The following is a 27,376-nucleotide window of genomic DNA, read 5'->3' as shown; positions in this document are numbered from 1 at the left end:
TATTTTCTATCATTTATATCTCGATAAAAGCCATGGTCGCCCGGGCAGATTTCACACAACGCATCCGAAAACATACAAAAAAATAGTCTTCAACCGAGTAAGAGAGTCCTGCAATTAGTTCCATGCTGCGAAAGAGAGAAATAAAAATGACAACAAAGAGAAAAAAAAGACTATTATTCCACACACGTATTTTTTTTTTGTCAGAAATATATCAAAATATACATCTAAACTTTGGAATTACAGAGGCTTGGACTCGAAGCCAGTGCTGGGTTTGTCTCTTAATACACACGCTGCAGGGCCGTTAGGAAGAGACGCTTGACAGAGATATCTTTGGTATCTGCAATTTGTGTACACACATACACACACCAAAAAAACAAAAACAAAAAAAGAAAGTTTGAAATATTTGGAGTTTTGCTTTGGGATAGATAGCGCTTGTGACAATTCCCGACACCTCACTTCGGAGTAAAGCATTGAGCAAACTGTCACCGAATGCCCCGCCAGGGGATGCATAGTGTCACAGTTGATCAGTCTGTAGTGAGTGAGTGAGGGAGGGAGGGAGGGAAGGAGGGGCAAGTGTGATGTTTACAGCAGTGAAAAAAAAAAAAAAAAAATCTAACCAGTCTTCGAGAAAAAGGAGAGACGGCGAAACGGCGATTCTAGCGACAGCGCTCAAGACAGACAGTAATGGAGTCCTGAGCATGTACAGTGTGCGCAGGATTAAGCCTCAGTGTGTATTAAACAAAACATCTCCGAGCTACCGCCGCAAACAAGTGTCCGTCAAAAGAAGCCCTCTCGATCACCCTCCCTCCACCCTGCCCGCTCCGCAGGCACCGAAAACTGCAGCACCAACCAGGGCCGACGGCACACGTTTGCATACGGTCAAAGCTAATGAATACCCAAACAAAAACGAGCGCTCGAGTGATGTCCACGAGGCAGGAGGGTGGGCCACGTTTGTGTACAATCAGGTATTAGTCTTTGGTTAATGTTGTTATCGCAGGATGTCACCACCTTGCAAAGGGGAGGGAGACGGGTTGGGGGATGGGGGGTTATAAAGCATACACACCAGGTTAGTTACAACATAAACGGGATTGTCAAACTTAAAAAAAAAAAAAAAAAAAAAGGCAAAGTCATACAATTAAGGAAAGGTGTGCAAGAAACATTGTTAAAGCAAAACGTGAGTACTGGTGTGCACCCTTTGCGGAGGACGTTTCCAATCACGAATGAGCAGGCTTCTCTGATGACACGTTCATTTTTTTGTTTTCCAAAACATTTTCTTAAGTAGGTTAAAGCAGGTTTCACTCAGTTTCGAGTTACAAATGAGGTATACTGGTGTGCCCACGCTTCATTTGTCAACGTAAAAAAAAAAAAAAAAAAAAAAAAACAAGCGCGCGACGTCAGCAAAATGAGGCCTTGAAGCAGAGCCGGTCGACGAGCTGGCGCGAGTCTGAAGCCGCAGAATGGCGTCTGTCACCGACGAGTTCGAATTGATCGATTGACTAGGGATGAGCATTTGGAAATAGGAAAATAAAGATCACCCCCCCCCCAAAATATTTGCCATGAAAAAAAAGAAATAGTAGACCTACATTTGAGGCTTGCGCCACGTCACGGTGGCAAGTTTAATCCAAAAACAACTATTTGGCCTTTTTTTTTTTTAAATTGAATTTTGAGAAACTATGATGCTCTCTCCACACACAAACACGCACATACAGTCCCATCTAAAAGTATCGGAACAGCAAGATCAATTCCTTTATTTTCATTGTACTGTAAAGTGAAAATATTTGGGTTTCAGATCAAAAGATGAATATGAGAAAAGTTCAGAATTCCATCTTTTATACAATGGTATTTACATCTATATGTGCTAAACCAACTCAGGTCAGACCACTTTTTGTTTGTACCTACCCCACTTTTAAGTGGGCAAACGTGTTGGAACATCTGACAGATTGGTCAGGTGTTGCTTTTTTTATTGATTCCTTAAAGGGCCACTGAGAGCCAGATATACATTTTAAAATATATATTGTTATGAAAACTACATATAATATCATTCACTTCAATCTCTATACGAAAAAAAAAAAAGAGCGGAGCGCGTGTCAAAGTTGCGGAAGTCTCACTCGACATCCCAGTGGCGGCCATATTGCCTGCAACATCATCAGCAAACGTCACACTGGGAAAGTTGCCATTGAAAACACAGAGGAACAAGAGAGGTTTTTGGATTTTTCTGACACCCCTCCTGACAAGGAAGCTCTTTTCGAAGAAGAGAACATCTCACAACTGAGTGAAGTGACCAAGCAATATTACCCTGTCGTTTCTCGTCATATTTAGATGATATGCGGATCACTTCTAACTAACAGGCTCCCCGACAGTATGTAGCGTACTTAGGAGGACCCATGCCGGGAGAAGTAACTACTTCATGGGTGCCCAGACGACGGTGGCCGGTGGTGGGGTGGGGCTCCTTTCTCCTCCTGCACGCGGCCAAACCACCTCCCTGCCCGATCCACCTGCCGGCCCCGTGCACATTTAGCACCCCTGATTTAAGTACTTTATTAAGTTATTATGACGCAGATCTTTTGTTACGGTCAGAGAAGGATTACATCCCCCACCTCCAACCACAATTTTCACCTGTCATGTAGAACCCACAAAATTCTCGTCCTTCGCACCTGCGCAATCCATTTTACACGACAAACCGCGTCTTTTCGAAATGTATGAGGAGTAGAATCCATCCTCCAGTAATACAGCGAGCCAACATTTTGGCTAACGTGCAGAAAAAACAGCTAATCTCTCGCAGGTACAATAGGTGTAAATACGCGACCCCACCACTGGAGGAGTCTGCATAAAACGTCACTTCCTGCTTCTTCTTCAACACAAAAGAGAGACTTTCCCTGGCGGGAGATGAAAAAGAAAAAAAAAAAAAAAAAAAAAAGATATACGCCAACATTCAGACTTGCCGTGATAAAACGGATTGGACCATTCTGGATTATAACTAACAGTTAAAAAAAAAAAACATACTAAACTTTACGTTTTAGGTGTCAGTGGCCCTTTAGGCATTAGGCTTTGGGTTTCACCTGTGAAGAATGCATTTGCCGTTTTGCAAACATGAAGACCGCAGGGCTATGTGGCGAAAAAAAAACATTTTGAAGCCGTGTGGGAAGAGGGAAATTCGATCAGAACGATTCCACAAACATTGGGCACAGCCAATTGAACAATTTGGAATGAAAAGGAAGAACTATTGCTGGACTGAGCAACAGACATCGAACAGGTCAGCCAAGGATAATCGACAGTGGTTGAGAGGAACATATCGACAACTGTCAAGAAACACCCAAAGACAACAGTCAGTGACATCCCTGCCAACCTTTACAGGGCAAAAGTGAACGTGTCACAATCCAATATTGGAGAAAGAAAAGAAATATACAGGATGCAAACCACGCAACAGCAAAAAGGATCGAAAGGCCAAATTGGATTGGATTCAGAGATGAGCCAGAAAAGTTTTGCCATGTCAATGTCATGGCGTCCAAATTAAATCGGGAGAAAGTTCACGATGCAACGAGACTATGAGCGAAAACCCCCAGACAACACCAGGACTTCATTGGGGGGGGGGGAAATTAAGTGTCCCAGCTATCTTTAAATTTATTTAATAACGTCGCTTCCAATGTGTTTGGTCACTTGAAACACAAGGTACTCTGTCCCGAGTTGTTGATACCATCAAGATATCATTGCCAACAAAATAAAAGATGGAATTCTGAACGTTTGTCTCGATCTTTTCATTCAAAACCTAAACACACACTCCCTCTTTCCCCATTCTTTTGAGATATATTCTTTCAATATTTCAGTTTGTAACACCAAGCACTAACTGGACTGAACTAACAGCACACCTTTGCAGGTTGCAGCAAAGAAGTGCACTTTATTTTGCTTCAATTGCTTTAAGACAGTTGAAAAAAAAGGGAATCAATTCCAAATAAAATTCATCGAGTAAACAATTATTATGCTCATCCCTACTCCGTACCCAATATTTAGAAACTCAAAAGTTACGGGAAAGCGCACGGTAGTTGTTTGCAGACTGCCTTTTCTAGACTCTACAATGCTCACTCATCCGCATAACACATTGACCTGTTGGAATTATGAGTAAAGCTTTTCTTACAGGCATTGTCTGAATCACACCGGAAAAAAAAAAAAAAAATTAAAAAAAAAAAAAAAAAAAAAAAAAAAAAAATCGGTAGCAAATGTGAGCGTCTCACACTCAAAATGCCCGAAGCAAACTGGATTACGTCTGGGACAATGCACTTGGCGACACTAAGCTAAAAAACAGACACATTCACACGTGCTACAATGCAATCATGTCATCTACGTAACAATAAGGCATAAATGATAACATTTATCGTCTTTGTCAAAACCAAGAAAGCCAGTGATCGTGCCCTCTCATATTTATACAAATCAGTTAAAGGCATAAAGTAATAAAAATGAAAAAAAAAAAAAAAAAAAAAAAACAACAAATGATTGTTAAAGACAGCACAGCAAATGAAGTCCAAAATGACTTAAATTAAAACAATATATTAGAAAAAAAAAAAAAAAGGATTCGCTCTAACTACAGGATCTTTGTGTCAGAGCGGCGCATGTCATTCACCGACACAACAATCGCAGCGTTTTTTTTTTTTATATTTTGGTCTTTTTTTTTCTTTTTTTTTTTTTTTTAGAAGGAAGTTTTGAGGGAATTTCTTCTGGGTCATAAACACTACATTCAGTCTTAGTAACATAATGCTTCAAATATAAAATAGGAACATCTTAGACGTTTATATATATATATATATTTATATGTATAGAATTAAGAAAACATTTCTCTGATTATTAGGTCTTTCCTCAGATAAATATATCAGTAACATCCTGCGGCGCTGACGGCGCCCGGCTCGCGTCGCAAACGCGCTCGGCTGTTGCGCGAGTACGAACGGCAGCGGAATAGAACTGGCGGCTTCTATCAGTGCGCGGCGGACTCAACGACGCGAGTAGCCGTACGCCAGCTGAGCTGTAAAGAGAAAGGCTATTACTTTGGCAAGAATGAGCGCTTGGTCAAGTGGCAATCACCATCAAACCGTCAAAAGAGGAAAAAAATTAAATAGTAGTACGAGGAAAAAGCAGTAGTTGTCCTATAAAGTACGGTTCCTATTTAGCAGTATAGTGTGAATGGCGAGCCAGTCCTTAATTATACATTCCACACTGTTCTATACACAGAAATATTTAAAAAGGTGAACCTTATGTTTAAGTGCTGCTGAGGTATATTCAGTCAAAATTAGTCAATGACAGAAAAGTACAAAAGGAATATCTTTCTGCCTACAATCTGACTTCCTTGTCACTGCTTTTTTGTTAGTCAGAAGCAGCAGAACAGTGATGCTATTTGTGAGGGGTTTATCTGAATGTGCGGCACATTACAGTACTCGGCCCAAAAGCTGCAGTGACTAACGTAGGACGAGCCGGTCATGGGGAACGCGTCGGGCCACAGTGATGCCAACGTGCTGATTCAAATGGTAGCAACGATTGGATCTACAGTGTTTACTACAGATGGGCATTTGACTAAATTTGATTTTTTCTTCTCTTCATCAAATCGTTTCAATGTGACTATGACAAGAGTGGGCCTCGATGAGAGCCTTGCGGACGTCCACATAGGTACCTCTTACTTTAAACCACGTTATCAATCAATCAATTAACAAATCAGATTGTTTGATGAACCAATTATGCCACGATTGCCTGATCCCAATTCTATTTGTAACTGATAATCTTTAAAGATTTTAAAAATCTGTGTACACCACGCCTATGTCAGATCAATCAACCAGTAGTGTACAGGGAGTCCTCGGTCTACGACTGAAATCTCTTCCTACAGTACCGACTTAACTCGAATTTCGACTTAAGTCGGATTCTACCACTAAAGTCAGAATTTACATCAAAATACCAACAAATAATAAACAAGGTAATGTACTTTGCATTACTGCTGAGAGATGGATGGAGAAGAAGGGGAGGCTGTGCTTAGATATCACAAAGGAACCTGGTCCTCAATCCTCTCCATCTCGAGTATCAAAGAACCTTATTTTGTGATCATTGTATCCGGCGTAGGACCGGGAACCCTTCATATCCGCGAAAATACGAGCTTTGCTTTTAATAATTGTCACCACGGTCGACCGACTGAAGTCTCGGTGGTGTTGGTGTCTCTCCTTCCTCCAATCTTTTTATGATCTTGAGGTTCGTTTCCATGGTAATGGATTTTTTTTTTGGCTGCAGAAGCACTGCGAAAAGACGCAGCTTTCTTCTTCGGGGCGATAATGTCGAAAAAGGATGGCGAAAAATGTGAAGATACAAAAACGAACAAGCATTAGCCAGACAAAATGGCGGATGGGGGACGGGCGCTGTAAAGTTGAAACGTCTTAACTCGAGGACTCCCTGTATTCTATTCCAATTATTTCAAGCCACGATTGATCCCAATGCCCATCCCCAGTATCGATATAGTGGAGCATTCCAAACTCCAGCGCAAAAAAAAAACCTGCTCTTCACAGGATCTGCTAATTAAGCTATAAATTAAAAAAAAACAAACAAAACAAAAAAAAACAAAGGAGAAAGTCGTTAAAGCTAATACTCCATCCATCGACGTTCAACCACACCAGATCAAGAAAAGCATTCGCCATTGGTAACTGCAGCGCTCATGCAAGCACGGCCGCTGCGGAGGAAAAACAACTTTGGTTTCAAGCTGTTGCTTTATGGCTGACATATTTGTACAAACCGCCCTCCAGACCCAAAATGGGAGTTTTTGCCAGCTTTCGCAGACGCCCAAAGCTGTGACTAAAATGGTTAAAATAGAAGCCGTCAAATGGCTCTTGGGGGGGGGGGGGGTTGAGGAGAGGGCCAGCGAAATAGGAAACAAGTTTGTCGTGTTCTAACACAGGCCCCTCCCTCATTATTGGTCAATTGTGCTGCCAATTATAATCCATGAAAGACTTTCCCCCGTATTTAAAAAAAACAAAACAAAAAAAGTATCTTTGGAAATGATCAAACTATTGCATTTTTTATATTCTGCTGACAAAATGAGGAGAGATTCTGCTCATAAATATATCGACTAGACTACACCGACTACAATTATTTTAACAAATATTTTTGGTATATCTTAAAAGTACGCAGCCACTTAAACGACTGCAGACAAAAAGGGGAAAAGAAAAGGTCATTTCTCCCACAACAGCTCAATCCAGTTTTTTTGGTACAGATACTGTGCACAAGTAGATACGACGGTACTACCATTACATAGAAAAAGATAGGAAATTATTATTATTATTTTTTTTTTTTTAAATCTAAAATCACCATACATTTAGTGTGACATTCACACCCCCTGACAGGTGATTTTTAGCCCAGACCGCTGAGCCTTTCTGCATCATTTGGTTAGTTAAGTCCAGCGTCACTGAGCTTTACACGACGCATGCGGAACATCTGCCCTCCTTATTTAGTCAGTTGCACTCCACTCGTGTTTAAAGCTGTTGAAAGTTTTTCAGTCATTTTCCATCACCGTCGACAACCCGCACCGTTTTAAAAAGACAGTTTCCAGAAAAAGAAACTCGCAGAGACTCAACGGGTCCCCGCGCTCCTTAAAGCAATGATAACCTTTACGTCAGCGAGTTATTACTTGTTTTTAAAGCCTTAAAACCACTTTTTTTTTAAAAAAGAGAGACATTGAAGTCTTAACTTATTATAATTGCAAAGTTTGGAAAATGTAAAAAGAAAAAAAAACTATATTTAGAAAAACTCTTAAAACTGATATGATTCATGTCAAGGCTTACCCCCCCCCAAAAAAAAAAACCTAAAGGTGAGCCCAGTTAGTGATGTGTAATATGAGGTTAGTATTAAGTTTATAGTAAAATCCCCCAAATTTTCTTTTGAAGTTGTTCAGAGAAGTGAGATTTTTTTTTATGAAATGGAAGGACGTATGTACAAAATGTGATGAGCTTAATGGTATGGCCAAAAGTATTCTTCCTGTTTCAGAGAACGACAGTCTCCATTTGGCTACTGTTTGAGAAATAACATCCTTGGATTATAAAGAGAAAGCAAGGAAAACCCCCCAAAAAAGTGACGCACAACCCTGCGGTTGTTTTTTTTTTTTTTTTGGTGAAAGCAAAAGGAAGTAAATAATAGTCAAAATGGAGTGGATGTGCGTTTGTTAGTGGAGCGCGGAGGCAAAAACTCAAAGGACCTTGCCTATTTCCTGCGCTGTGTGTGAGGAGAACAGTGCGCAGCTCAAGAAACAGAGCATTCATTGCGGATGCAGCCAGACTCACTGCGCCTTGGAGGCAGTGGTAATGGTCGGGGCTTGGACAGGCACGGCGGCCGTGGAGACTTGGTGGTGGGCGTCGGTGGTGATGTGCAGCCCGCCCGCCCCCGCCGACACCAGGCTGACCGGGTTGCTGGTGAGCAGTGACAAGTTCTGGGGGTTGAGAAAGAGCGGCGTGGTCACCAGATTGGGCCCGCCGCCGCCGGGCGCGTTGGCGAACAGCAGGCTGCTGCCGTCCAGTGCCGTTATCGGGATTGTGCCGCTAGATGCCAGGGCTGTGGAGACAAAGGCGGTGAAAAATGACTGTCTGGTGAAAAGGAGCAAATGACATGAGTGTGCCCGAGCAGCGGCCTTTCCAAATGGAAAAAGTAATTTGGGTGGAGCAGCAACCCTCAACACTTGCAGTGTTTACAGGAACTACTCTTTCCCATAACCTACCGGTACTTATTTGATGAAAACCTCGATTTACATTTTTTTGGTCTTTCTGAAATGTCCTATGATACCGCAAAATCGTGCCTAAGGCACGTCTAAAAGATAGAGTTGTACACCTCGCCGCTACTGAGGAGTATTTCAGTTGAAACCCCCCGCCCCCCAAGGTGCGAGCAACTGCTGTCGCTGTGGGCTCAGCAGACAGATTCACCGGCTTCAACTTGTCAAGCAGCCTCGAGTACCGCACAATTTATTGATAAAGACTGAAGGCTGGAGGAGTTTGTCTTATGTCATGGTGGGGCCTGGCTGCGTCAAAGTGCCCTGTTTTAGGCACACACGCACACAAAACAAGCCAAAAAAAAAAAAAAAGAAAACTGAGAAGGTGAAACCAGTCCATCTCAACAAATGAGAAGTTTATAAAATTTGCACATTTTCAGCACACCTTCCAACATATTTAGAAACAAAACGGCATAATTATTTTACCGTCTCTTAATCTTAAAGATCAGGGCAAACGTCTAGCATTTTAATTTGTGACACAAATCAATTGCTTCAATGGGAGAGAGATACAGGATGACGAATGCTGCAGAATGCAAAAGATGGAGGGAAAACCATCCCAAATTTTTTGCGTCTATCAGATGACCTTTTCCCTGGAACTGCTATTTGCATATTCGTTGTTTTAATGACGCGGGAAGGTGTAGATGTCATTTTAATGAGGTAATTAAACTTCTAGTGGGAAAATCCATCAGACGTAAATTACAACTCAGCAGCAGAATATTGTCTGTCTGGAGGGGATATTTAAATGACCTCTTAGTATGCAAGGGAATACATTTATCTCAATAACACTGTCGTAGAATGTCATTTTCCCTCATGTCATGTACACATTCATGTACAGTTCATTTGTAAACCGTTTTAATTGATTGGATATTTTATTAATCTATTTAAAAATGTATCAACCCTTGAAGGCACGCACAAGTTTAAAACCTTTTCATAGACTATCAAAATGGAATTGCGGCAATAAAACATTGTGCTGGATTATTTTTAACCATACCTTAATGCAGTATTAATTTTTAAAAATCATTGGCAGAAAGTCGACTTTATAATTGTGAGAAGAAATAATGGCAATATTTTCCCATTGCCCTCTCCGCCTCAGTCATGTTTCCATGTCTGCTCCAAGATGTTTTGCATTTCCAATGAGTTTATTAAGTTGACTGCAGTACCTCCTGTCCATATGTCTGAATCGCATAAGAAAATATTTGTAACTGTAATATGAACCAAAGTTGAGATGATAGGCACCTTGGATGGTCGCTAGCGTACTGTTGTTCATGAGACCACCGGGCGTCAGATTGAGCAGGGCCCCACTGCAAACACACAACAGAATAAAAACAGTTGCATGATATGGAAGAAAACTATTGGAGATAATGATAAGAGTGATTTTTTGTTAAGGAATAACTAACCCTGAAGCAAAGGCAGAGGAGGCCATTAATCCTGGATTCAACCCCGCTGCGGCAGCCATGGCCGCAAAGCTCGCACTGGTAGGCAACTGAGCAGCCCCCTGAAAGGCCGTGGACAGACTCGGAGCGGCCACCATGACCTGGCCCGTCCCGACGGTGGTGCCTATGGACGTCGGGGCCTGGGTGACGATGGTCTGCGCCTGAGTGCTGACTTTATTCTCTGCGGTGGTGGACTGAACGGACGTTGGGGACGGGCTTAGAGATGGCGAGCTGGTTACCGTGGTGATCACAGGTGTGGTGGAGATGACGGATGCTGTGTTTGTAGCGCCAACTGTTGTGCCTGGGAAGAAAGGTGGGGAATTAGGGATTATTTGGAGTGGGAAATGAATCTCAAATTAAGTTGGCGTGACTCTCAGGGCTGCCATTTGTGAAGTTTGTGTGGACAAGGGCTTTTATTTGTGTTGTGTGTGATGTTTTACAATGAACAATGATTGCTTCATTACATTCTTCTGCCAGCTAGCTGCCATATGCTTGTCACTTGTATTGAAAAAAATAGTGTGACGATGCAGTACTGTCATTTCATGTCTTAACATTTTTCATTATAGGAGCGGTTTACTCTTTTATCCCACTGCTCACAGTACGCTGGTGTGATAATGTTTCTAATATTTTCTATATTTAGAGTCGCATTTGGGATGGTTATAATTTCTGCACGTTGGTCTAAATAAAATTTACCAAAATAAGAAATATCTGAAAATTCAGTGACGTGCAAAAGACTGCTCAATCTTTTTGCACCACTATCACACACACACACGCGCACACACACGCACACACACACACACACACGCACACACACACGTGAACACACACACACACACACACACACACACACACACACCTGTGAAGGATAAACTGGAAACACTGGTGCTGGTGAGAGGCATCACTGGATTTACAGTCAATGTGGTAGGCGTGTTTATAGTTGGACTGTTCACCAGGCTTGCTGTGCTGGCCACCTTGAAAAACAAAAACATGAATACCGTTGTTATGCCAACCTTTCCCAAAAAGGCAAATATGAATCTCGAGGGAAAAACGAGCAAACTAAGCCTGTATTTCTCGTGCATATAATTCCTCACCAAAGGGCTACCGGGTGTAAAGAAAGTTTTGATGGGGGTGCTGCCTACGCTGCCTGTGCTCGGGGGGTTTATCCTCTTCTCTTTCTGCCGACGATTGCAGAACCAGACCCGGATCACCTCCTTTTCCATATTGAGCTGGTCAGCGATCATAGTGATCTCTTCAGAGGTAGGTTTTTGGTTCTGCTTGAAGAGGGCAAAGAAGCCAGACAGACCTTGTCAGTACAGATCATTTGTGACCGCCATATTTTTTTTAATCCTCTAAAAATCGGTCCTCCCAGATTCATCTAACCGTATGCGTTTCGGTGCAAATACAATTGGTTTCTAACCTCCAGAAAGCTCTTTTCTAAGGCCACGCGGATGTTGGTCTCAATACTCGTCCTCTTCTTCCGCCTGCGGTTGATCCCCTCAATGCCCATGCCTGGAGAGCCGAGGGCACTGGGGCTGGACAGTCCCTGGTCTGAAGTCAGGTTCTCTGCACAAACAGCACCGACGACGCAACAGGAGGGAGGTAAAGGCGAGGAACTATCAAGATAATTGTGCATCAAACATATACGAGGAGGTTCAGGGACAAACCTGCATCATTAAGCCACTTCTCTAGCAATGGTTTGAGTTTGCACATGTTCTTAAAGCTCAGGTTCAAGGCCTCAAAGCGAGAGATGGTTGTTTGGCTGAAGTCGTTTCCGTACAGCTTACCCATAGCCAGGCCAACATCCCCCTGGTCGTGGGTATGGACAGAGTTCAAGCCAAAGAAAGACTTGATATTACCAGATCTATATCATGCTTGACGTGGGTAAGATACCTGCGTAAAGCCCAGTTTGATCCGCCTCTGTTTGAAAGTTTTCGCAAACTGCTCCAGTTCCTCCAGGTCGCTTGGCTCCTCCAGAGTGGGCGTATCCAACTGTTTGGGCGGTGTCTGACTGTGAGGCAATGACTGCATGGGTGTGGCTGCCGTGGTACGGGTAGGAGTTACAGGCTGCTTGTTTGCAAAAAAAATAAAAATAAAACACGGTAATTGGATTTGTGAGCGGGTGGCAAAACGGGTTGTCATGAAACACGTTTACATGAAAGCATAACGTGAAGTACAAGACCAACCTGTGTTGCAAGGGTGATGCTCGGCTGCGTTGGGAGGGGATTAGCTTGGCTTTGAGGTAGTTGAGTGAGAAGACTCTGCGCTTGCAATATGCCTACACAGTGAACAACATCCAGGGCACAGAAGATAATACAAAATCAGCTTCTCTAAAAGTAAATCATCGTTTTAACCTGCAAGTGGTGGTGTGCTTACTCTGCTGGGCCTGCGGTGATTGCGAGATGATGAACTGAGCGGGTTGGAGCGGTGTGGCGATCGGGTGGCCGGGCTGCACCAGCACAAACTGCGGCAGGCTTAAATTCTGCTGCTGTAGCTACAAATAGGAAAACAATATTTTTCAATGCAATACAATATGACGAAGGTGCCATTTAAGCTCACATCATCGATAAGGTAGCCAATGACTATCACACTGTAATGGCGGTAACGTCACAAATAAACAGGATATTCCCTCAAATACCGCATCCGTTATTCTTTAGGGTCTAAGGAATGTAATCACCGGGAATAATGTGGGAACTCTGCACTGATTGCACTTAAAATTTTGTGGACTATTATACCACTTGCATTTGATTTGTGGATGGTTGGTCATCTGTTAGTAAGTTTTCAGTCATGTTTAAAAAAACTTTTTTTTTGTTTTTTCTTTTTACGTCTCACACAACACCGGTAATCTGTATCTAAAAAAAAATTCTGAAAGTAGTAAAAATAAAACAAAATTGAAAAAATAAAACTAACTACCCACCTCTACAAACTAAATAAAATCAACTGAATTTGAAAAACGGCAGCATGGTGGAAGACGGCTTTTGAGCGTCATTTCTGAGGACAGGGGTTCAAAAACCCTGAATAACACAATCCAAAAAAAATCAGCACTCAACAGTGACCTAAACAGGCATTTAGAAACTCATTGCAACAAAGACATTAAAAAATGAAATCAAAATAAGACAATCGGTGGTGGTATCTTACAGGAGAGATCTGGATAGGCTGTGACAAGGGTAGCTGGGTAATGGGCGTGGCTGCGGAGGCAGAGATGCTAGCCCCAGTGGTGCCGTTCTGCTGGTTGGCTGAATGCTGCACAGCCGCAGCCAGGAGCTGAGCTTGGGCCTGGTGGAGCAACAGTTGCTGCTGGGCTGGGGTCAGAGTCAGCTGTGGGAGAAGACAGCGACGCAACAAAGTTACACAGAGACAGAATTCAAGTGCTAGAAAAGGTATACACTTGACAATGGATTAGTTAGTTAGTACTTTCAGGAAACTCCAGTGGACATTGATACCTGTGCAAAGTTAAATAGCTTTGTACCACAAGAACAAAATGTAAAATACTTTAAAATGGTATACACAGCAATCTTACAGAGCCTGTCTTCAGTAGGTAAAAAAAAAAAAAAAAAATCACTAAACACTGACTTCTGACTGCTGTTAACTACGCATTGTTCCTGATATTGGAAACGTCCATATTGAATGGCCACACAAGCACCCTGCACAAACATTCCCCATAGTACCAAAACATGCTAAAATACAACTCATATATTCTGTAAAAATGATAACATTTAATAGTATACTACAAATGAGGCCAACAGAAACTGTGCTTAAAGCTGAATTAATCAAGACTATTGACTATTGAGAAATGCAGCAGAATGGGTGCAACGTGTCTTGTGACTCCCAAGATAAAATAAACGGACACAGATTTACATTACAGAGTCATTATCTGTCAATCTACTGGAACAATCCAAGATCATCATTAACACTGCAAAGGCAACTCACAACTACACTTAATAAAAAAAAAAAAAAAAAAAAGTGTTTACGTGCTTCAGTTGATGCGAGGGCTGGGCGATTAATCAAAATGTACCCATGATTTAGATTTAAGCTTCTCAGATCATAAAAACATGATCATCGGAGAAAAACAATTAACGCGCCACAGTGTGTGAAACCACATTCCTGTGTTGTGAAACCACCTCGTAGGGCGCGAGTTCTGTTTTGTTTATAAACAACTCATTCACACGATGGAACCTTTTGAGGGAACAAATTGAATGGGATCACCTCATGAAAAGATTCATTTTTTTCTATCTGAGCTCAATTGTGAGTTTGTGGCCCACAAGAAACTTCCCCGCAAATGGGCCCCCCTCACAGGCTCCAAACTGTGGCTCAGTGTGTGGGGGCCGGCAACGCTATGAATGCTCGGTGGCCCCAAATTTCTAGACACTTAGTACATGCGGCGTTGTCGTGATGTGGAACGGAGCCAAGTTGATTCCATGTTTAAATAGGGGAAGATGACTGATCCAATCAGAGTGGAGTTTATTTGCATGTTGCATATTAATGAGAAATTTGCCCGTTTCGACTGCCAAGTCCAAAAGACCAACAAGATTAACTTTAAAAACGACATTCCAGACATTTCCAACCCAGATAATCATGCAAACACGATAAAAGGACATCAAAAGAAAATTGGATGGCAGCAACCTTTCATGTGTATATCTCCAACTATCCGCCACACTGCCCCTAAGAGGCCAAGGCGCTAACAGCAGGAATTTATTTATTTTTTTTTGCTACTATTTTATAATTTTTGACTTGTTACCAATTTATTTTCCGGTTCTGGTCTTTCACGCTATATTTAAGATTGAATTTCAGCAGTTGCAGAAATAGCAATAAAAATGAACCTTGATTATTTTTGGATAATAACACAGCCCTAGTAGATGCTTTTTTTTGTAGGACGAGCGAAGGAGTTGAAATGTGCTCAGCAGGAACTTATTATTGAACAGAGGAAATTACAGAGAAATTTGTTCATTGCAGATTATTTCCTCGAAGTGAAAATGGAACGACTACATTTTAGGATGGCATCTTTCTGAAGTGGATGATGTACTGAAGGACTAACTGGGCTGCAGCGTCTATTAGAGCTACAACCACTATTTTAAGGAAATACAATTATTACGTTGCAGGCGAGAAAATGGTCGCTCCAGTTCCTCGTTAAAGGATTTGAAAGCATCTACTTATGAATTAATTATTTCAATTCTTATTTCAGCCCCTCTCATTTAACTTGTCACAAAGGTATCAAAGTTTTTTTTCTGTCACATCACGACAAATGAAGCCAGGCAGGCAAATGGGGAGGAGATTCATGCAGTTGCATTAGGCCTAAGTGACTATGTCAAATTTCTAATCAAAATTGTATAGCCGTATTGTTTCCAAACAATCTTTGTAACGACACGGTGGCATCGTCTGGTAAACCATTGAGCAGAGATGTGGTTAACGTGCTCAGGTCAAACATTTTACTTCAGGAAGAAGTCAAAGACTGTCGGACACAGGGCCGCAAAAGTGGAGAAGGCGGACGAGGCCGGAGGAGACAACAGAATCAGGGCAACCGGTCTCAATTCGGCCAGCCGCATGGCCACAAACCAGGCTATAGAGGCAAAAGGCCACTTACTCCTGCAATCTGTCCCCCAGCCAACATGAGCTGGGTTTGAGGCAACACGCTCTGCTGGGCGGAGGTGGAAAGAGCACTTCCAGAGTCTTCAGACTTTGACTAGGGGCAGAGGCATAAGATGAGGATTGTTGACTTGGTGAGCTGTCTTGTTGATATAGCTGAAGAGGTTTCAGATCATGCATAATTCAGATTTGAAAAGAAAAAAAAAAAAAAAACAAACTTAAAGCAGTCTAGTAACTGATCGTCTTTTGTGAGCGTCTGAAGTCTCTGAGCAAGGGAGAAGATTTCAAGTGAAAGAAATGCGAGAGCGAGCGCTTAAAAATGTGCCGCAGCCTTTTGAGACAAGGGAAGGGCGAGGGAGGAGAGGCGCTGCGATTGCTAATTAAAATAGCTCTTATGCGGCGCATGTAAATCCTGCATAGATTTGCATATTCCCTGCCATCTGTTTCCGAGCAACAGCGGGAGCAGCTAATTAGCATACAGGCTTGATTAATCTGCCTTGTTGCCTGGCGACGCCAAAGGAGCCGGGGCTCATTTAAATGAGCTCATTCTGCTTGTGTGTGCATACATGAGCGCACGAGAGCCAGCCTCTTCAAACTTCACGTAAATTCCTTCCTCCACCACCGCGGAATCTCCAAAGTGGAACTCAATCTGTTCCGTGACACTGGGTGACTTCCAAGTTGGTCTAATTTAAAAAATCTTCACTCACTCCCATGAAACCTCGCCAAAGTAACATTTTTGCATCGTTTGTTTTACGTCAAGTCGCAAGACTATAAATAGCGAAACAAAAACGCACCTTTGAAAGATTTATATCGGAAATATTGATGGAATTAAGCACTGTGTTTTGAATAATAAGTGCTATTGTGCGTGAAGGGAAAAAATGCCACAGAATAAGCAAGATGGTAAGACTTGCGGCCGACGTGAGTTGACGCCTTGCATGCTGTGATTGCGAGATTACAATTTCAGCATCCTGAAACTGATCAATGGGGACTTCAATCTTGCTCCTCTCTCTTATCTTCACACAACATGTGCAACAAGAGGGAGTGAAACTCCGGACCAGCTGGATAACCAAATGCCAACGTAAGGGGAGGTCTTAAATTGAACAGGAAAATAATTTTATCCAAATATCATCATATCATGGTTTCGGTTCAATTTTAGTCACCCGCTGCACTTTGTTACTTTGTTAAAGCTGCAGGTGTTTTTTTAAAGTGCTCCAGAAATGGCATTTAGTTGAGTTGAACTACATATTCCACTAATCTAATCCAATTTTTAGAATGGGGTCTGTTACCACGCATTACCTGTTGGAGGAGGGCTTGTGCGTGTGCACTGGTGATTGTACTCGTGGTTGGCACGGTCGGCCTCTGAAAGTCCAATCCATTGATTTGGATCCCTGCATGAGAGAAACGCAGTCAATCAGACATCTGTTGGGTTTCAAAGTTGCTTTTTGCTTTCTTGACGAAGTGCAAATCCACAATGAAGACGAATCGCTGCGTGGCTGCGGACATCCATTATCAGACCCTGAGTGCCAACGTCTATGGGTCTAGTTTGTCAACAGAACCATCCAGGATCACTAACATTTCACTGTAAACAACGTGCAGTGAATATCTTAAATTATTAGTTTGACTCGCACCACACAAAGATGATGTTATCGTAACATTTGATCAATGCTTTGTTCCAATCAAGTCCAACAAAATGTCATGAAATGGAAGTCAAGGGACGAAATATAAGAGAAAAAAAAAATGGACGTCACTCACCGGTGTTCCTGTCACCACTTTCCATTGCACATTTAGGAGTTTCCGACTGATTATTATTCACTTTTGCATCTGCAACAGACAGACACGACGCAAGCATGATAATCCTGTTCGACGACAGTAATTATCTCTCAATTCTAGTTGCCGATGTATTTCGTCTCAATATGACTGATGCAGCCCAAAAGAATTGTTTGGAGAGCAAAAATGAGCTTGACTATCTAAAAACAGCAACATGAATAATTATCTCCATCACGGACACATTAAAAAAAAAAAAAAAAAAAAAACTCACCAACGTAAGCTCCACCTGTGGTTTCAAGCATGATTGTAGAGAGGAAAAAGTACCTCTGTTGGGCTTACCCCCACCCCACCGACACCGCATCCAGTGTGACTCCCCCTTTTCCCTCCCGTTCTCCAGTAGCTGGTGAACAACGTTCAATAGCAGTTGTAGCGCTTCACTGAGTAACACTGGGATACGCGCACGGGCAGCCCGAAAAGGGATTAAGCAAATAGCTCTCCTTTCCTCTCCCTTCTTTTCTGATGGCCCTGCCTCTCCCTCTTGTGCTCTCTCGCTCTCTCTCCCCTCTCACTCGATCATTTCCTATGATTGCTTCCAGTGCAGTGCAAGCACCAAAGTCAAACACCCCAAAAGTCTTTGGCTTTTATTGTTACGCCGCCACAGTAGGATACCAGTTGTGGGGGTTGACGGGGCTCCAGAAACAGATAATTACTCGAGTGTAACTGAAGACGATCAGTACAGTATGACTAATGCAATCAATGGAATATCAATTAAAAACATAATTTGATGTTAGCAAGCAAATGCTGACTACAGCGGCGCACTTGCCCACCTGGCACAACGTGAAATATATTCCAGCAATAACTACAAAAAGCCACGAGGTGGCAGTGTCACTGCTGACACTTGACTGTCTAAGCTTACTCAATGGCATGCCTAGCACAGGCATTTTCAATAGGTGAGCAATTTTACTTTAATTTGGTTAAAGTTTAAATTGAAAAAAAAAAATTGTGTTGTCAGGACAACGGTTGTTTTCCTTTTGGCGCCACAGCACAACTCCCCTCATGTCTTCCCACACAACCTCTAACGTCTTCCTCTATTTCTCTTCCATCCACATCATCCTTCCACCAATATACTGGCTATGTTTCCTCTTGAGCAAAACATCAATGGTTCTGCTAACTTTGTTTCCAAAACATCTAACCAAGGCAGTCCCACTGATGACCACATTTTTAATCCAATCCAAAATGGACCTCAACAAGTTAATTCCTGCCACCTCCAGCTCTGCTCCCTGTTGAGCTTGTTGGCAAAGGAACCTCTTGAAGAAGTTACCGGTCTGTTGGAGCCAGAAATCTTGCTTGTTTGTAGGTGACCAAATACTTATCTTCCACCATAAACTGATAGTAAATTATTTAAAAAGCTGATAATGATTTTCTGGATTTCCTCCCCCTAATTTTATCCATCACAGGTGAGGAAATTACAGGCCTTGATCATTTTCAGCAAGAGAACTTGCAAAATTGGTAGCTGACTAAATACTTTTTTGCCCTGAATTACTCCACAACCTATATGATGTTTAGACATTGAATAAGAATATTCGTCACAATGCTTTGTATTCATCCATTTTACAGTTACATCAAAAACGATCTCCATTGTTTTCAAATCCGTGTGATGGATAAATGTCAAGTCTTGGTTAGGACGTCAGTTAAGTACAAGATAAAAGTTAAATTATAAATAAAAGATAATCATCCTGATTTATGAGCATAAATTAGTAGTAAAAATGCAGCTTTCCGAGGTTTTTGATTTGTTGAGATATAAAGATGTAAATCTCATACAACAGTTTTTGGATCGTCTGTGGGATTGTATGTATTTTGATGGTTAAACTTTGAGTATGGAACTGATTAATACACTACATTATTTCAAATAAGAAAGCTTATTTTGAATTGAGAACAACCGTGTTCGATGCTGCGGCTTCCAGTGTACTTGTGGAAAAAGTTTATGTCTTGCTGGAATGAAACAAATGCCAAGCACTGCTGTGGCACTCCCCCCCCCCCCAACTCTATAATGATACATAATCAGTATTCAGCTGATTAAAGCCGTATGCAAATCTTCCACTGCCTCGTTAGGAATGCAAGACTTTGAAGTCCTGCGAGTGACGCATTTCACACTGGGATGAAATGAAAGCTTTCTGCATAATTTAAAGCCCCTATAAATATTTATCAGCTAATTAGCATATTAATTGGATGTCTTTTAGGGGACGATAAAAAAAAAAAAAGCAGAATAAGGAGGACATGAGGAGGTGCAGAGGGAGGGAGAGCGCACAGCTAAACATTAATTAATTAAGAGCAGGTAAGGGATGGAGCTATTCCAGATAGTGTTAATGGAAGGGCGGCTACTTCTGACGATCCACAGAATTCGTCGATCCCACGTACAGGCGGGTGTTATGACGATGGCTGGGGGGGTGTGTGAGGGGACTGCTTCAATGGTAAAGAAATAACTTCAAATTAATACAACACAAGCATGTCATTACTTGCAGGACCCCCGTGGGGCTGGAGGACTCCGCAGGACGTGGGTGGCAGGCAGGCAGATCGCTGCTGCTGTTTATGAAGTGGTTGTGGTGGGAATTAGCATATTTAGATTATCTTTTACATTTCATTAGTATTTCACTTTTGGTGCCGCTCTGAATTCATTTTAGCAGTCTCTGTGTGATAATGCAGTTGGGGACGGGGGCGGGGAGGGGGGGGGCACTTGTCCATTGGAGCTCAACGACTGGACTGGAACGTGTGGCACAGTCCACAGTGGGAGGAGCTTAGCAACTAACAGTTGGAATCAACTTCACTTTTCCAAGCAAAGTCCCGTCATCCTTACAAAACAATTTTGCATACCAGTCAACCAAACAAAACCCAAAGTAATACATGAATACAATATCGGTAACTTCTAAGATCAACGTTTACGTCTGTCGCTGTAGGTTTATAAACGTGTATGATGGCAAATATAATATAAAACTAACAAATGTTTTTACCAAACAAACAATGGTATTCTCTGCAGCTGAGTAAATACCACGAGCCAATGAGGAAATACAATGATACACGAGACTTTTGCCAGCTTCTTTGGTTGTATTATGCATTTTTCTAACATTACTTAAGGTTTCCAGATTGTTCATTTTTTTAAATCCAACCCACTTCCAAACACCCTCTCAATTTACAATATAGCCTTTTCTTTAACATGGGGGGATGTTCACACCATGTGACAAAGACCGCAAAAGCACCATGTACATAGTTACTTGGCTTGGTTAACGTGAGAAAGAAATAGCGCCACGGAACAATGCATGAGACGATCTCCCCGCACGGAGCATTCGAAACGGTTCTCTCATTAGCAAAGTTATACGACAAAGGCTGTCAGCGGTTAATGTGAGCGGCGATACGGCACGTCACAGGGACCAAACTTAATTAGCGCATTCACATTCTCGTAAAGCGCTGAAAATCTTCATCATACGCGCAGAATACGTCAAGAGAACTATTATGTCTTAGTATTGAGCTGACTTTGAAACATGCAGAATATTTTAATAGGCAACATTTAATCTTAAAAGCAGTTAATAAAGTTCAAAATCCCAGCTGCGGCCTTCCTGTGTGGAATTTTCACCAGTGACCTCCCACATTCCAAAAGCACGTTTCTTAAGTTAATTGAAGAGTTTAAATTTTAAGTTTTTACTAAATTTGTCCGTTTCTTCCAGAAAACAAAGCTTTCAACAAAACAATGTGAATCATTAAGTGACTTTGATGCAATTTATTTTCATGACACCCCAAACAACTGAAGTGGTTTTATTCTATGAACCAGTGCAGGAATTATTGTGAGATTTATCATACATTTGTACATAAAGCAGTAGTGTCAAATTAATTTTTGTCACGGGCCACATTGTATTTGCGGTTTCCCTCAAAGGGCCGTTATTGCTGAGAAATGATAAAAATATTTAACAGCCCCATCATACTGGCACATGAAATTTATGAACTAGTTTTAGAATCAGAAATCAAAGGTAATGGGATTTTCCCAACTATTGTTGTTTGGTACCACAAAAATGCTTGTAATATCTCAACATTATCATTTATGAAAGGACAATTTGAAATTTTGGTAAAGATTTGAATTAAAAAAAAAAAAAAAAATCATAGAAGTTCAGTCACATGATTTTCCTCCACGGGCCACATAAAATCATGTGGTGGGGCGGATCTGGCCCCCAGGCCTTGAGTTTGCCACCTGTGTCATAAAGGATTGATGCTTATCGCATTTGCAATGAAGATATGCTCGGCTCACTCATACGAATATTGAAGGATTTAATAGTTAGCTTACAATAATGAAAGCCTTATTCACGTACATAAATATTACATGATTAAGAGGTCGCCCTGGCTCACATTGAAAAGTTGTATAACTGATACTTAAAGATTAGGACATGTACATATTTACACATCCAGGTCACTCCTTTTGTTTTTCCAAACCACTTCTCGCGTGAGTTCCTAGGAGGTTACCAAGATAACGATTCCGACGTGAAAAGGAAACCGCGGCGGGACTGTTCGGAAACGAGATTGCCGAGGACCAATGCACCTGACCGCTGAACAAACGCTGTTGCTGAAGACCTGTTGCGACTGATTTGATTGCCTACGCAACAACATATCGTAATTCTTGCATACACATGGTCACACAAACAAGTTTGCTCTCCCCCCACCCCTTTAGATTGGAACCGTTGGTAGGGACCTCCTAAATCTAATAAAAAGAGAGGGTTCGCGGAAAACTGTTTAGAGCGTGATCGGGAATTGTACATTGCAGTTTTTTTTCGTTCTCAAAGCTTTGAGCAACAAACTTTGGTGTCCTCCTTTCCTCATTGTTTGCCGTTTAACAAATGTCACAATTGGATTAACTTGACAAGGTAAAAGATTTAACGAATGCATGGCTTTCAATAGCAAAATAATATGCACCACTATGCACACGCTGTGAGTGATGCCGATTCAGTCAGCCATACACACGTATTGTTTTGTGGCTGCATACACGGAAAACTTTGTCCTCGTCGAGTGCCCAAGATCTCCGCAGTACTTTTTCATATTTATGACACTCGTATTTCTGCTAACATCCACAACACATCAGTGCAGAATCCATACAAGCACACACAGTATCTGCTTATGCAAAAAAAAAAAAAAAAAAAAATACTTCAACTAGCCTGACTTGTAGCCTGTGACGGTAGCCATTTCCTGATTGCCACCAAAGCGTAAACACGGCCTAATTTCCAGTTGCATTCATGGGCTTGAACTGCAGTCAACTTCTTTTAACGAGTCACCCGCAAGTCTCTTGTTTGGCCCAAAACACAGACAGTTGAATTTGCTGGCAAACAGACAACGAAAAAAAAACACATTTAACATTAAATCAACTTCTCCACAACATAAAATTACATATATTACGTATAGTATTTAAATACCTCTGTAAAGCTGCAGCTTGTACTTTTGGGACATAAATGAGTCACTATTTCAGATGAGCACAACACGTTATTTGTTCAGTGCACAAGCACACAACGGTGATTTGTTACAATTTTCTTCCTCTGTAGTGGAGGAACTTGGTAGACTGGCGCTTTCTCTGTACCTTCAGGAAAGCATGTTCTGAATTTATTACTGCTGCTGATGCATTATTCATAACACTCGTGTTTACATCAATGAATATTCATGACGCAACTACAAGGCTGGAATCAGGGTGAACTATAACTACTTAAATGGGGAGGGAGGGGGATGCGAATGAATTTCTTATCTGGTGTAAATATTCAGAAGTTTAATAAATCGCTTGTACTTTATCAGGGGTGCATATGATTTCACAAGGCAATAACAGTCACAATCGGTACATAGGTAACTCGAAGGTCCAATTTCTTAAGGTTTGACCGAAATTTACAGAAGGAATATGCCGTTAATGAAAAAAGTCACCATACGCGATAGCAATATTTCATGTGATCTGCCATCACGGAAAAAAACTCAATCTCATTCAGGCGGGTATCAAAGGATTACCTCTGCATGTCTTTGGCCTTTTGCCACTTTTTTTTGCAGGGGAATAAAAACAAAAGATTGGGGGGGAAAAAAGAAAAGACGATAATAACCATCAGAAATATTGTACTGTATTCATTACGTATAATAAATTAATTACCACTCATATTTAAGAATAAAAAAATGAGGGACTTAAATAAAATAAGTCAGGAGAAGACACAAGCTCCTTTCAACACATTGCTTTGACTTGCAAAGCCTGTGCAAACTTTTTCCTGACATGAATGCAACACACGCACGCGCCCACTATGCCAGGGGTGAGCAACGCTTTCTCTATCAGTCCTCTGGGTGTCGTGCAAAATTTCTGAGGAATAGCAATGTGTCCCTGAAGTCTGGACCCACAGGCAGAAATGCATACTTGGAATCACATTTTTCAGAAAAACCATTTAAGAGGGACAAATCACAGGTTTAGAGCTGCAACAACAACAACAACAAAAAAAAAAAAAATCAAATCGATACTAATCGATAAGTGATGGGAATGAATATCATTATTGATTTGTCGTCGCGCGATTATTACATCAGTCACCCGCTGCAAAACGCCAGACAAGAGGAGCAGTGTGGTGAAAGAAACAAAAACATGTTTTTGTTTGACCCTTCTGTCTGCTACCAAGTCAGCATTGCAAATGTATTCATCACATGTAATTTGGATAAAAAGACAGCAAACGTTTCTAGCCAGAGAGTTAGCAATCCATCCATCCATTTTCTTAGCTGCTTATCCCCACGAGGGTCGCGGGGAGTGCTGGAGCTGATCCCAGCTGTCAACGGGCAGGAGGTGGGGTACACCCTGAACTGGTCGCCAGCCAATCGCAGGGCACATGGAGACAAACAGCCCCACTAACAATCACACCTATAGGCAATTTAAAGTGTCCAATTGATGTTGCATGTTTTTGGGATGTGGGAGGAAACCGGAGTGCCCATAGACCACCCGCGGAGGCACGGGGAGAACATGCAAACTCCACACAGGCGGGATTGAACCCGAGACCTCAGAACTGTGAGGCAAATGCTTTCCAGCTGGACCACCGTGTTGAGAGCTAGCAATTGTTTCTTCAAATAAAGCAAAACATGACTGTACTTCAAGCTTTTCATTTGTCAATTCAAGTTGTACTTTAAACCATACATGAAAAAAATAAAATAAATCAAAATATTGACTAAAATACAGTAAGAAGGCTAGATAGACATTAAAATGTTAATTAATTCCTGCGCCTTTGCTACCAGGGGCAGTGTAATACAATCACCAGTATACGTGGCAGTAAGCTGCAGTTATTTTATTCATTTTTCACAAAGGATGAAAAAAAAATACATGAGCGTTGTTGTATTCTCGGTTTAATGTTGCTCCAATATTTGTACTCAAACATCCATTGCTTGAATGGTTAGAACACCGTAACACCAATACTATTCCTTAGCCCATCTATGGCCTTTTGAGTGGCTTGTCACCACTTACTTCCTAAAGCAAAGCTATGGGGGTGTTTTCAATACACAATAAAATTCTCTTGGTTGTATGTTTAATTTGGCAGCAAATATTAAGCGGCAGTACATTCAACAGCATCAAGTCTCTTTTTTTGCATGAATTCTTCATGATCTTCCAAACCAGTACTTGTCGCGATATGGGTTGTTTACTGACAAGCGCTCATATCTTCAAAGTTTTATCCACCATGCAAAAAGAACTGCCGAACCACAGCTTGAAAAGCTTGTAAGTTAGCCTACTGATACATCAAAGCACCACTGTATTTTTTTAATACAATAATGGCATCGTAGATGATAACCACTGCAATACAAAAATGACCTGTTGTACTTCCATTTTTTTTTTTAAAGTGTGGTTTCTTTTTTTTTTTAAACTCTTTCCAGTTGAGGAGTAAGGCGATACCCAAATTTGTAGTCTTAACATGTCAAATAAGCAGCATTCCCTTTAAGCAAACAACAGAACACACAGCGGCATCAAGCTGCGTCTTGTCCAGTCATGAAAGCTCCAGTGAACGGTTAAGAATGCCCTGGATGCCTTTTATTATTGTGCCTTTCCGGGAAGTGGGCCTCACTCTTGCCCCAGGCTGAGGGGAGAGGGGGGGGGGGGGGGAAGAAGGAGGGCTTACAGGTACTATTTTGTACCTGTGTATGGAGACAAAGGTGTCGACAAAATATCTCTTTTAAGTCGTTTTGAAAACGGACCGTATGCAAGTGAAGCGTCGCCTCCCAAAGAGTGGACAAAACAATCATTCTCACAATTGAACAGCGTTGACGTTGCTTCCGAATAAAACAAGACTGTTTTTAAAAAAAAAAAAAAAAAAAAAAAACACGCCGCAGAAATAAGAAAAAGCTCCTCGGCATGTCGTTGACACCGGGCGAGCCAGATGAAATGTGCCGAACGCCGCAACTCGGGAGTCGAGCAGGCCCCGCATGAATAACACAACAGGCTACTGTAGCTCCACACTGCGCCGAGCACAAAAGGATGGTGGAGGAAAAAAAATACCCCCCCCCAAAAAAAAAACCGCACACCGAAAGTAAATCAGGAACAAACTACACAACAGCGCTAAAGCATTGAACGGTTGTTGTTCGATTTCAACGACAGAGAGCAGCGTAGCCCCCGCGGTCGTCTCACGGAAAAAAAAATGAATATGCAAAGCTCGTTCAAAGAGCACCGCGCACCGTTTGCCATCAACACAAAGCCGAGCGCTTAGCATCCTAAGCTAACGCTAGCTCGCTCGCCATTTCCACATAACCGGGAGAAATGTGCAGCGCCCGCGGATGCGGCGCGTTGTTTACTAATAAAATATGCTAAGTCGTGTTTGTCGACGGTGGTATGAATATGTAGCGGCCGTACGGACGTCTAATCACACAAAAGGGGGAGGCATGTTCGCCCGTGTAATTTGCCGTCGTACGGCTCGTTTCCTGCTATGTCAAATTACAGCTGGGGCTAGCACCGCGAGAGGTGAATCCGGGAGGGGGGTCTTTATCGCCCCTTTCAGTCGACGTTCGCCCCCCCCTCCGTGCGTGTATATTCGGTCCGCGTAAATTGTAGCGGCCCTTTGAATATGAGTATGAATATGTAAAATGCTGTAATCATTACCTGCTCCCGAACTCTCATCTTGACTCGCTGCTCCTCCGTCCGCCATTTTGAATATTTAACCCAAAAATCCCAGCCCTGCCTGTTGGGAGCGCGCGCACCTACACGCACGCGCAACCTGTGCAGTGTAAATACAGTAGACTTGTTTGCATCCATATTATTATTATTTTTTATTATGCTATAAATGTGACTAAAAATAAAAGTATCAAGCAAAAAAAGCTTTAATTGGTCGAGAGACTACATTTAACCTTCACAGCAGATCTATTTTTCCATTTATTTTTCTTATTCTGTACATTGAGTAAAAATTAAAAGTATCACGTAATAACAGGAGATTTCATTGGTTGAGGGACTAAAAGTTTACAGCAGAGGATGTTTGTCATAGTTTTTAACAGTATTTTAATGATAAAAATAGTATATCAAATTTAAATAATTGGTCAACTATAGAGCCCTCCATTTTCTTTGCTGCATATCCTCACGAGGGTCGCCAACAGGCAGGAGGTGAGGTACACCCTGAACTGGTCACCAGCCAATCGCAGGGCACAAGGAGACAAACAGCCACACTCACAATCACACTTATGGGCAATATGAAGTGTTCAATTAATGTTGCATGTTTATGGAATGTGGGAGGAAACCGGAGCACCCGGAGAAAACCCACGCAGACACAGGGAGAACATGAAAACTCCACACAGGCAGGTCCGGGATTGAACCCGG

The 27,376-nt window shown here is 41.9% G+C and overlaps 1 protein-coding gene across 5 annotated transcripts; it reads right to left on the bottom strand.

The window, feature by feature from the left end:
- Window positions 1-4,193: 4,193 nt before the first annotated feature.
- Window positions 4,194-26,761, bottom strand: pou2f1b (POU class 2 homeobox 1b). 5 transcript variants are annotated; one of them, XM_061841839.1, is made up of 14 exons: window positions 26,669-26,761; window positions 17,539-17,607; window positions 17,083-17,174; window positions 13,342-13,521; window positions 12,580-12,697; window positions 12,390-12,481; window positions 12,097-12,273; window positions 11,871-12,012; window positions 11,624-11,769; window positions 11,298-11,477; window positions 11,063-11,177; window positions 10,171-10,507; window positions 10,010-10,074; window positions 4,194-8,562 (listed from the first exon to the last, which is right to left on the bottom strand). In XM_061841839.1, exons 1-14 carry the CDS (start codon window positions 26,712-26,714, stop codon window positions 8,291-8,293), a joined length of 2,031 nt encoding a protein of 676 aa, XP_061697823.1. In that variant the 5' UTR covers window positions 26,715-26,761; the 3' UTR covers window positions 4,194-8,290. The 5 variants fall into 5 exon arrangements, with proteins under 5 accessions (XP_061697823.1, XP_061697821.1, XP_061697826.1 ...); XM_061841837.1 differs by having other exon boundaries at window positions 4,195-8,562; window positions 11,298-11,480; XM_061841842.1 differs by having other exon boundaries at window positions 4,195-8,562; window positions 11,346-11,480.
- Between the last annotated feature and the right edge of the window lie 615 nt (window positions 26,762-27,376).

The sequence above is a fragment of the Syngnathoides biaculeatus genome, chromosome 14 (assembly GCF_019802595.1).
Source record: "Syngnathoides biaculeatus isolate LvHL_M chromosome 14, ASM1980259v1, whole genome shotgun sequence".
NCBI lineage: Eukaryota > Metazoa > Chordata > Actinopteri > Syngnathiformes > Syngnathidae > Syngnathoides > Syngnathoides biaculeatus.
This window is presented reverse-complemented; position numbering and strand designations above follow the sequence as displayed.